This window comes from Sphaerodactylus townsendi, linkage group LG03 (genome assembly GCF_021028975.2).
Source record: "Sphaerodactylus townsendi isolate TG3544 linkage group LG03, MPM_Stown_v2.3, whole genome shotgun sequence".
NCBI classification, from domain to species: Eukaryota; Metazoa; Chordata; class Lepidosauria; order Squamata; family Sphaerodactylidae; genus Sphaerodactylus; species Sphaerodactylus townsendi.
The window spans coordinates 174,796,697-174,808,536 of record NC_059427.1 but is presented as its reverse complement, the minus strand read 5'-3'; the positions used below and the strand labels follow the sequence as shown (position 1 = coordinate 174,808,536).

General features: G+C 45.0%; 1 protein-coding gene across 1 annotated transcript in view; it reads right to left on the bottom strand.

Annotated features, from left to right (window-relative positions):
• The window catches only part of ERBB3 (erb-b2 receptor tyrosine kinase 3), a 132,864-nt gene that overhangs the window by 7,227 nt on the left and 113,797 nt on the right, over positions 1 to 11,840 (bottom strand). Inside the window, exons 22-29 of the mRNA XM_048490667.1 lie at positions 10,994 to 11,022; positions 10,629 to 10,790; positions 9,198 to 9,273; positions 7,076 to 7,222; positions 6,760 to 6,857; positions 5,551 to 5,700; positions 3,352 to 3,423; positions 109 to 376 (exon numbers count right to left, since the gene is read on the bottom strand). Of these exons, the coding sequence (XP_048346624.1) occupies positions 109 to 376; positions 3,352 to 3,423; positions 5,551 to 5,700; positions 6,760 to 6,857; positions 7,076 to 7,222; positions 9,198 to 9,273; positions 10,629 to 10,790; positions 10,994 to 11,022 (1,002 nt within the window). The remainder of the gene's footprint in view (positions 1 to 108; positions 377 to 3,351; positions 3,424 to 5,550; positions 5,701 to 6,759; positions 6,858 to 7,075; positions 7,223 to 9,197; positions 9,274 to 10,628; positions 10,791 to 10,993; positions 11,023 to 11,840) is intronic.

The window sequence follows — 11,840 nt, the reverse complement described above, 5'->3', positions numbered from 1 at the left end:
AGCGGATTCGTTTCTACACAGCATTTTCCAATCTGGTGTTGGACCAACTAACCCAAGTAAAAAGAATGTGAGATGCACCTCACTCCCCCTGAGGGACTCAACTCTTACCTCTGCTGTTTCGATCCGGCATGACATAGCCATTGGCATCTTCTTCCCCATCAGCACTTCCAACTGGCAGCATCAGGCTGTCTCGCTGAGAGAGGTAGGCGCTATCTCTGCGGGATCGGTGGCTGCGGCACAGGCTCCCGGACAAAGACATATCCTCGGTGAGCTCGTAGTCAGAGGCCGTGCCCCGTCCCTCTGATGACTCTGACACTGTGCGGCCCAAGGATTCCTGCCGGATGCGCAAAGTCTGCCGAGAGCCTAGTCCAGTGCTCTGGATCACAAAGAGGCAAAGATGAAATGGTGGCAAGGTTTGGCTAGACCTGCATTTTAGGCAGAAGTCTGTCCCAAAGCTGCCTCCCCAAGGTCATTTAAGGACTGAGCATGCAATTCACGAGAGACCATGTTCGAATCCTCACTCAGCCATAACATTTATGTAGAACGTCATGGGTCGGTCACACATTCTCAGCCCAACCTACCTCACAGAGCTTCTGTGAGTATAAAACAGAGGACGGGGAAACAACGTAAGCTACCCTGAGCTCCTGAGAGGATGGGTGGGATAAAAATGTGATGGGCAGATGGAAGAAGCTCTACCACTCAATGCTTCCTCTCAGTATCAAACTCTCAACTAACAGGTCAGATGGACTACAACTGCGAACCCTGTTCCCACCCCAGCCCTAGCTGAGTTACCTGAATGGCCTGCGGTTAATCCTCATGAAGTGATCAACTTAATTAATGGTCTAAAAAGAGGTAAAGCTCCTGGCCCTGACGATATAATACCTGAAATTTTCAAATCCTCTCAAGAATGGTGGGTGGCCTCATTATTCACTTATGTTAACAACACAGGCCTTATACCAAGCGAGTGGTTAACTGCTATAATTGTCCCTATGTATAAAAAGGGTGACACTACCAAACCTTCAAATTACCGTCCCATCAGTCTCCTTTCAGTCACAGGTAAATTATATGCCAAATTTCTATGCCTGAAACTTGAGGAATGGATTAGACAAACAGGAACAATTGGTCCGGAGCAAATTGCCTTTACTAAAAATAAATCAACACTTGACCATTTATCACAAATCAACACTTGACCATTGACCAACACTTGATCACACCTTGCCAACAAATATGCAACTCATGCCAATCATAAACTTTTTGTTGCCTTCCTAGATTTAAAAGGGGCATTTGATTCAGTTTCAAGAGAATTACTTAGGAACAAACTTTCTATCCTGAATATTGACCCCAGATTACTGTTTTTAATTAAACAATTGCATACTGGCACCAGCTGCAAAATCAGAGGTGCCCCGAATGGGCCCCTTACACCTAATATCCCCACCACTAGGGGAGTCAAACAAGGCTGTATACTGGCCCACATTTTGTTTAACATCTTTCTCAGCGACTTAGTGCCAACTCTTTTAAAAGTCAACGGACATGCACCCAAACTGTGCCCTATACATGTCCCTGCTCTGCTCTATGCAGACGATACTGCTCTTCTCTCCTGCACCAAGGTTGGCCTTACCCGCCTTCTGAATCGCTGTGCGGAATACTGTAAGTCAAATGAACTGGAAATTAACTATGAGAAATCTACAATTTTGGTGTTCGCCAGACGATTCTCTAGACATGTATGGATTATCAATAAGAAACCTATAGAACAAGTCAAACAGTTTCAATATCTCGGCATTACCCTTACAAGCAATCTTAATTGGGCAGTACACAGGAAACCGCCACTTGCTGCAGCTAATAACAGCGCTTCAGCAATTTTGCGCTTTTTCCACAAATCGGGCCATCAATACATACCATCAGCGTTGAAAGTTTTCAATGCCAAATGTGGATCCAAGCTCCTTTATGGAGCACCTATTTGGATCGAAGCGGCCAACAAAATCTTAAATAGATCCCAGTCCTGTTTTTTTTATAAAATCATGGGCCTACCCTATTGTGCCCCATATGCAGCCCTATGCTTAAAACTTGAGCAAATATCCCATGCCACAATGGCCTGGCTGAGAACTGTCAAATATTGGCTCCGCATCCATTTTTCACAAGATCATTCTAGTTTAATTCACTTGATGCTCTCTGATTCGGTAATACCCAGATGGATGACATTGGTGGAAGAAAAAAATTAGCACCATCGGCCTCCCACTAGAGTCACTACACTCTCTCACTCTATTGGAGGCCTACAATTGCCTGAAAATCAAGCTGCTAGAACATGAGTATTGCAACATGATAGTTGAAGCGAGGAAAACGTGTTCTCCTCTAAACCTGCTTATTCCTCTTGAACGAAGACATACAGCCAACTATCTTTTCTGGCTTACTAATCCAAGGCAAAGAAGAGCAATAACCTTGGCCCATTTCAGTTTAATGCCCTCTATGCTCCTCAAAGGTAGATACCAATGTATAGATAAACAAAAGAGACTATGCCCATGCAACTCGGGCCAAGTTGAGACATTGCAGCACACTTTGTTTCATTGTGCAAGATCTGCCAAGATGAGAATGACCCAATCCACCATTACTCCACTTCTATACAATCGTTTCACTGACGCCCTTAGGATTCCCTTAATCTTAGATAATCTTGACCCTTATCTTTGCGAAAGCGTAGCAAAATACCTCTTAAAGATTATAGATGTAACCCTAGATGGGTACTAAGCATTAGATTGCTAGCCTTGTAATGACAATAATGTTGGTTTCACTAACCATTTGATACTGATATATAGTGCCTACCTCTGCCTGTGGGTGACTTATAGAAAAATATCATAGTTCTACTATTGGTTGACAGTTGGTATAATAATTGAATGCAGTGGCAACCTATTAGAGCCAGACCAACTATCCATCCATTTCCTTGTCCCCTTTCCTTTACCTTTTACCTGATGTCACCTCAATAATCCCTGTGTTTTATAGTAAAACTTTTAACATTGTATGTTATTATGATACCTAGGCTCTGTCGATAAGTCTTCTGTCTGGTCTGCAAAGAAGTATGTAGGAATGGCACCTTTGATGAGTCCGTTTGGACTATACTATTGATAAGAGTCTGAACTGCAAACGTTACACACGGGACTATCACTATGTGTATATGTTTGACGTATTTGTTTTTTATGGACAATTGTTTTATTGTAATATGGAATGCCAATAAAGGCCTAAATTATTATTATTATAGGTCAGATGGACTCCACAGTCTCTTTTAACCAGACACCTGTACCATCCTTTTGATACAACTTTTGATCTCCATAAAAATATAAGAATTTTGAGTAACTCAAATACCTGATGACTTCCGCTGAGGCTGCTTTGGTTCATGGGTATGTATCCAGCTGAGGGGCTCAAAAGTGTCGGGCTCTGAAGAATTTACAAAAACACAAATGCATTCATTGCTGTGAGTAGAGGCAAAGCTGTTTTGATGCTCTAGGCCAGAGATTCCCCAAAACATGCCCGGCTGATTTGTTTCCTGTTGCCCTCTTCCCATTTCCCCCAAAGCAAAGAGCCAGCCATGGCTTTCTTCTATCTCACTGGAGTAAGAGGTCCTTCAGAACCCAAAGGATTTTTGCAAGGAGCCCCATTTGGAAACCTCCATCCCAGGTTGACCCTTGGCTTGGAACCTCCCAACAGTTTGTGATTGGCCGTCCCTCATAGGACTCATTTGGTGGTGGACATCTGCTACCTGTTTTCAAACTTTGGGAAGTACCTGCAAGTTTAACAAGGGTGGGGACTTGGCAAATACTGAAATGGTGCAGCCCCTGACTGGCCCAAGCATCTTGGTATTCCTTAGCTCCTCTTCGTGTCCTGTGATGTCACTCTGCAGTGAAACTTCATTCTAATTCAGTGGTTCTCAACCTTCCTAATGCCGCGACCCTTTAATACAGTTCCTCATGTTGTGGTGACCCCCAACCCTAACATTTATCCATTTTACAGATGGAGAACACTGATGCAGAGAGTCTTAGGCGACCCCTGTGAAAGGGTCGTTCAACCCCCAAAGGGGTCGCGACCCCCAGGTTGAGAGCCGCTGTTCTAATGGATCCACAGACCGCCAGCCACTGTCCTATGGTTTCACCCTCTACATCACAAGAAGCAGCTGCCTCAGGCATTCATTCATTGCTCATCTTTGGCACTCTGCTCTGTTCTTTGTTTTGCTGTCTGGATCAGGGGACCCCAATATTTTTGAGCCTATGAGCACACCTGGGATTCCGGTAAGCTAGACATGGTGAGCGTGGCAACAAAATGGTGTCTGCAAGATGGCTGCCTCAGGAGGCAGAGCCAGCCACAAAGCGTAAAAATTGGAAAGTGGAAAAAGTTCCATCCAGAGAATCAATCTAGTGCATCTCCTATGGATGGAGATGCAGACGCTAGGCTAGGAGCTCAGAACAGTGAACTCATTCACCGTTAGTCCAAGGATCACTCCATCATTGCTTTGTGACCCGCCTGAGACTTTCGAGTATAGGACAGGCTAAAAATACATATGAATGAATAAATTAATGAATGAAATGACTGCCACAGCTTAACATCAACAACACAGTGCTGATCTTTGTGTGGTGGAGGCAGCTGCTGCCAGAGCAACATTTTTTTAATCTGCACAGCCAATCAAATCTCTAATAGCCAATCAGAAAGTTTTGTGAGGCAAAAGCCCTTCCTGACCTCACCCACTTCCTAGAAAAAAACTTGGTGGGGCCAAAAAAGATGCTGGTGAGCATTGGCATCTCGTTGGGGACCCCTGTTCTAGACCTTCCTTTAACAGTAGGGTCTTCATCGTCCCTTCATTCCTTTATCTTTCTTGAGCAGCAAAAACGCACGTGAAAAAAGAAAGTCCCATCTATCCACTGCAGCTGCAGAAATGCTGTCTGTCATGATATATACAATAAAGGTTCACAAAAGGTTCATCTTCTAGTCAGCAGAGGTTTGCCCAACACCGAGGCCAGAGACAGTCAGTCTAGGGCGAAGTATCTACAGTTAACCTTGCCGGGGCGGGGGAAAAGTATCCTGCTTGTTGGATGTATAAGATGCAATGCATTGTATCTGCTAAATTCAGAGTGTTAAGTTCAGTGTGTGTTCACTGTGTTCTTGCTGAAGAGTTCTGTATAGCTTTATAGACTTGTAATAGCATAGACTTGTGTAACCTTGCAACTGCTAAAGTAAAACCTTTCTATGGAAAGAACATCTTGCGTGGAGAGTATTCTTTTCCAAGTATGGTACCGTTAGGAGGCTGCAGTGAGTGCAAGAAGGCTCCATTTTAAACTCTGCTGATAGTCTTGTGGGTCACCTACAAAGCAAATCCGTAGCAATACTGCAAGTGGAAAAAATTCCATCCAGAGAAGGGATCCAGTGACTCCCCTCTAGATGGAGACACGCACGCTAGGATGGCAGCTCAGAATTGTGAATTCATTCACCGTTAGTCCAAGGGTAATTCCATCTTTCTGCAGGGACCAGGAAGCTTCCCATACTCAGTGGGCTGGGAGAGGAGGAGTCTCTTACCCGCGTGGAGTCCATCCACTGCCTGGAGGAAAAGAGGTTATTTAGTTCCTCCTCCTCCAGCTCCGTCTCCATTTCCAGTGTTTCCATCTCATCCAACTCCTTTTCGCTGATGGTCGGTGGCTCCATAAGGGGGAGCGTCCCACTCTCTCTCTGTGAGAAAGGAAGAGCACGAACACAATAAGATCATGTTTGTATATCACAGCTGCAAAGGTTGAGCACTGCCAAGTCATAATGGGAGTGTCTTAACAAGAGCAAATACTCTAGTTTCAAGGTGCGTCAGTCCTTTGGGCAGTGCCTGGTTTAGGAGGAGGAGAGACATCAGGCCTCAGGCCTTTCTGGAAGTTTAACAACACAGTCCTAGATATTTAGAGTCTGGCAATAGTGAGAGAAAAAGCCCAGTGCTCAGTGATATTCTTTTCAACTAGGCGGCATGTACACAAAAAAGTAACCCCACCTTACATAGTTTTAGACACTTGGGAGCCGACCAAAGGAAAGCAGCGCAATTAGTAAAAACGAGAAGGCAGGGCTGGGCTCATCAAAAACAGTTTCGGGGCCTGCCTCAGCATCTCTGATCTTAGTCCAATTACGCTCTCAGCGTAACCCACCTTGCAGGGTTGTTGTGAGGCTAAAATGCAGGAAATGAGACCAATGTACACCACACTGAGGAAGAAAGGGTGGGGAAAATGCACATAATAGCAACACACTTTTTTTAATAACCTGTCCAATATTCTGAAATTTAATCTTTTTTTAAAAGCCATGAATAAGATCTACAACAAGAAGAAGAGTTTGGATTTATATCCCCCCCTTTTTCTCCTGTAGGACACTCAAAGGGGCTTACAATCTCCTTGGCCTTCCCCCCTCACAACAAACACCCTATGAGGTGGGTGGGGCTGAGAGAGCTCCGAGAAGCTGTGACTAGCCCAAGGTCACCCAGCTGGCGTGTGTGGGAGCACACAGGCTAATCTGAATTCCCCAAATAAGCCTCCACAGCTCAAGCAGCAGAGCGGGGAATCAAACCCAGTTCCTCCAGATTAGAATGCACCTGCTCTTAACCACTACGGCACTACAAGTGACTGGCCAAATGGGAATGGCACGTAGCATCAGGGTTAGGGGTGATGGCACTGAGGAAGAGCATCATCAGTGGCCGCACTATGAAGTGCTTAGCATCTTCAGGGTCTCTGTAGAAGAGCCAGATCAAGCAGCACTAACCTTAATCACCAAGTAGCGAGGGGGATCGCGGGCCATGCGTGTGAACTCATTGGCTAGCTCTTTGAAGGTGGGACGAATGTTCTCGTCGATCATCCAGCCTGCAGGACGAGAAAAGGCAAAATGCTTAGCAGACAGACACCAACCCCAAGACCCTCTGTGGCCCAGGGTGAACACCCCAGTCTGTGCATTCGCTTGTATCCGGTTTGGAGAAACTTTACATTTTTGAAATACCTGCCCACTGTGCAAGGCCAACAGCGTTGCCAAAGGGTATCGAGGGGCAGGCTAGTTAAGTGGGAAAATGACTCAGGTCACTTACATTTTACCATCACCATGTAAACATCGATAGTGCAGATCTGGGGTTGTGAGAGGCGCTCCCCTTTCTCCAGGAGGTCGGGCACTTCTGAAAGATGGATACCTGTGTAGGGTTCACTTCCAAAGGTCATCATCTCCCACAAAGTTACCCCTGCACAGAAACATGGAGTGAATGGAATGGGTAAGACTTAGCATGCGTGGCTCATGAAAGAGCATGATGAAAAAAGTATGGATATGCGTACCCCCCCACAATAACAAGAGACAGAGGCGTAGCTAGGGAAAGTGGAGCCCAATGCAAAATCTGAGTTATGCTGCCCCCCTCCCACATGTTTGTGTATTTTGTATTTTTTAGTGTTTTTTCAGTTTTTGGCCTGCAGGGGGCGCAGCTTTTAGGCTAGCAGCATCAAAATTTCAGGGTTTCTTTAGGAGACTCTCCTGATGACACCAGCCAGGTTTGGTGAAGTTTGGTTCAGGGGGTCCAAAGTTATGGACTCTCAAAGGTGTAGACCCCATCTCCTATTAGCTCCCATTGGAAACAATGGGGAATGGAGGCACCCCCTTTGGGAGTCCATAACTTTGGACCCCCCGAACCAAACCTCACCTAACTTGGGTGGTATCATCAGGAGAGTCCCCCGAAAACTCCCTGAAATTTTGGTGCTGCTAGCCTAAAAACTGCGCTCCTGCAGGCCAAAAACTGAAAAACACTAAAAAAATACAAAAAACAAACCTGAAATTTTTGCTGCCCCCCCCCCCACGTGCGTGCCCAGTGCAACGCACACCCCCTGGCCCCCTTGTAGCTCCACCTCTGACAAGAGAAGAAGGAGCTTTGCACAGACATGGTGGCTGGCATTGGGGGGGGGAAGGTTGAGAGAACTAATAACTATCCATTAATATATATTAAATATATATTTTATTGCACTGTGCTATATTCTTAACAATAAAACACTATACATAAAAATCTCAATAGAAAACACACATTCATCTCTAAAAGCAGGTAGAATGTCACAATATCACAAAACATATCATAAGCAACTGCAAAGCCTCAATTGTAAAGATCAAAGACACAGTATCTCAGAATGTAACACAAAGCAGACCCAAAAAGACCAAACGTGATTCTATCCTACTGGATACTGAAAGATCCATTTGAATTTATTATTTTTAACATCTTGTTGTTTTTGTTTTTGTAGGACCTATATAAAACATACTGAGCTCAGCTGTAAATAAGATCGCATGGATTGATAGCAGTTCTATATATGTGTGAATTGTTTACTGACCTCTAAAGAAGATTCAGTAGGATCAAAACACGTCAGGTCTTTTAAGGCCTTCTTGTGTTGCATTCTGAGACACTGCGTATTTGATCTTTACAATTAAGGCTTTGTGGCTGTTTGTGATATTGTGATACTGTCAGGAGGCCTGTTGTTTAAGGGGTTTGCTTATGCTGCTTTCTGGATGTTGGGGGTGGAGGAATGGGTTAATTGCATTTCTAACTGACTTTTCTCTGTCTTCTGTATGATGTTATACTGTACCAGGTGCTGCCCAAGGTCAGTGCCTGGCCATCTTCACTGTTATCTTTTTTGCAGTTCTTTTGGGCGTGCATTCCCACGATGGGGGTGAGGGTGGGGTGCACTCTGCTTTAACTATAGGGGTTTGCCCGGGCAAACCCCAGTTCTGGCATTGACCAGAGAAGATCTCAATACTCAATAAACTACTGTTCTTTTACATGAGTTTGTTTCAGTTTTTGGGATTCTGACAGATACTCTGTGTGTTTTTAGGAGACCCTGGGAAATGTAGTTCCCACCTGGAAGGGAACAGGCAGGCCTGTTCTCCAGCCTGTTCAATTTGCTAAAGTAAGTGTGGGGGATGCCGTGGGAAGGGGGAGCTGTGTGTGTGTGTGTGTGTGGGGGCACATTGGGGGGGGGGGGCAAAAGGGCGCACTCTGGCCCAGCTACGCCTCTGATACCATGCTACCTTTCCCTCCCATCTCCCCTTTTTGGGACATGCTTATTACTAGGTTGATGACAAGAGCAAGGGCTCTAAAGGAAACTGTCTTACTCTTATGTCAGAGACACCTGGGGAGGGTTGAGCAGAAGTTCTCTGGACTTGTGGAGACTTGCTGTGATACCTACCGTAACTCCACACGTCACTTTGGTGTGTATATTTTCCGAAATGTATGCTCTCCAAAGCCATCCATTTTATTGGTGTCTGAAAAACAAGTCAGGACAGGGATGAAGCATCACCCACATTCACACAGACAAACACACGTGCAAACAAAAAGTGGGGAGCAGGACCTACCAGGCCTGTTTCAGAACAGTGTTCTGAATTTGATTCGACTCCCCTGGGATTCTTGGATTCAAATTTGATGTCTAGTGGCTTTTAGAAGCAAAGGTAATCTAGCGTGAAGTTTGCTCTCCTTTGCCACTAAAGGAGAACTCATCGAAGCTTCTATGTACATATGAGCTGCAAGTCCCAAGCAACTCATGGTGAGCGCAGCAAGGGGCTGTCAACACAAGTGAGAAGCAGAGGTGGTTTGCCATGGTCTTCTTCTGCAGTTTCCCGTCCTAGCATCAGCCCTGGTTATTTTCCAAAATCCAATGAGATCTATACCAGTGTGGAGAGCCAGCGTGGTGTAGTGGTTAAGAGCAGCTGGATTCTAATCTAGAGAACCTGGTTTGATTCCCCACTCCTCCCCATGAGTGGCAGAAGCTTATCTGCTTCCGCACTCCTACATTCCTGCTGGGTGACCTTGGGCTAGTCACAGTTCCTTCCGAACTCTCTCAGTCCCACCTACCTCACAAGGTGCCTGTTGTAGGGAGAGGAAGGGAAAGAAGCTTATAAGCCACCTTGAGTCTCCTTACAGGAGAGAAAGGTGGGGTATAAATCCAAACTCTTCTTCTTATTCAATGATGGCTCTACCATGCCACTTTCCCTTCACACCAAAGCGTGTACAAGAAAGTTCCCTCCTCAAAAATATATGTAGATGTCCATCATCTCTTGGTCCCAGTCTTCACCTCATCTCTTCCCCCTTCTAAAACCCTCAAGTGGTTTTCTTCTAGAATTGCCTCTGCAGCATCTCTTTCTCTCACACCTTGTTCCCTTGTCCACATGAACTGTAGTTTCCTTCTTTGTGTTCTACTAGCTGACATTTTGAATGCAGTAAGAGTCTTGCCATGTAGGCACGAGGAAGTGTCACTCACCACAAGGAAAAGTTAGAGGAGATGAACCATAAGCTGAGAGCCAGCATGGTGTAGTGGTTAAGAGCAGGTGGACTCCAATCTGGAGAACCGGGTTTGATTCCCAGTTCCTCCTCATGAAAGGCGGACTCTGATTTGGTGAACAAGATTTGTTTCCCCACTCCTACATTCCTGCTGATGACCTTCGGCTAGTCACAGTTTTCTTTGAACTCTCATCCCCACCTATCTCTCAAGGTGTTTGCTGTAGGGAGAGGAAGGGAAAGGAGCCTGGAAGCTCTTTGAGTCTCCTTACAGGAGAGAAAAGGGGAGCGGGTATAAATCCAAACTATCACCCACTTGAACTGTCTCAATCCAGAATCCACCAACCTTAATCTCATTGTAGAAGTATTTCTTATCATCTGGATACAGCAGGTCAGCAACGCCAAAATCTGCCACCTGTACCTGGCTGGGGGATTTCACCAAAACATTGCGGGCAGCAAGGTTGCGATGGACCATGCGATGCTCCTCCAGGTAGTACATACCCTGAACGTTGGAGAGATGGAAGGGATGAACTACCATTCAAAGCAGAATCCGCTTACTGGATTTATCTCCTTTTCAAACACCGTATTTACAAATGCAGCCAGAACATCCTTCTAAGACCCTCCCAGCAATAAGAGTTCTTCAGGACTATTGCAGAACACAGTTCTGTTCTCTGTCATTTTCTTTATTTTGTTTAGACTCTGGTACAACATGATTTTTACCCCTTCATTACTTAATATCTCTCTCTCTCTCTACTCCAACATAATTTAACTGCACTGTTTGCAGGTTTTTTAAAATCAGGACTCTTCAGCCTTTCTAACTATTCACTGTTGCAGTCAATTGCTTAGAGAATTCACATTTGGAATGATTTATGACAGGATTTACGTTCTCCAATCACAGAGAAGGAACAATTTTCCCTCCTTTTTTTATTTTCCTCACAGAAAATGAAGCGTCAATAAATGGCAGTTTGAAATAACTACATATGTCATGTCATTGTCTACATAAAAGTTTCAATCCAGCTCAGCCATGAAATCTTGGCCCAGCAGGCTCCCTCAGGCTAACCTACCTAGCAGGGCTGTTGGTGTGAGAGGAAAAACAGTGGTCACTGCCTTTGAGAAAAGATGAAAATATAATTAATGGATAGAGAAAATGGGGGAGAATGTTCCCTAGCCTACATTATCTGCTCAAAAGATTTACTTCTTGTCTCCCTACCTAAAGAGTAGGATACAGCTAATAGGGTTGATAACTCCAGGGTGAGAAATTCCTGTAGATTCGACGTGGGGACTGAATCTTAGCAGACAGGATTTACATCTTTTTGCCTCAATTCTTTCCTTTTCCCTTTACATAGAGAATTTACACTTAAAAGACTTGTGACAATTTCATACCAGCCCCTAGTGCTGATTGGAGGAGCATGACAAATGATTAATGGGGCACCACCCCATTTTGTCCCACCGTGGCTATGGGCCTGCCTCTCACACATGGACGTTTCTCCCACCATAATAAGAACCAAGTGTCTTTGGATCCTCCAAGAGACAAGTACCGGGTATCTCTAAAAGTAGT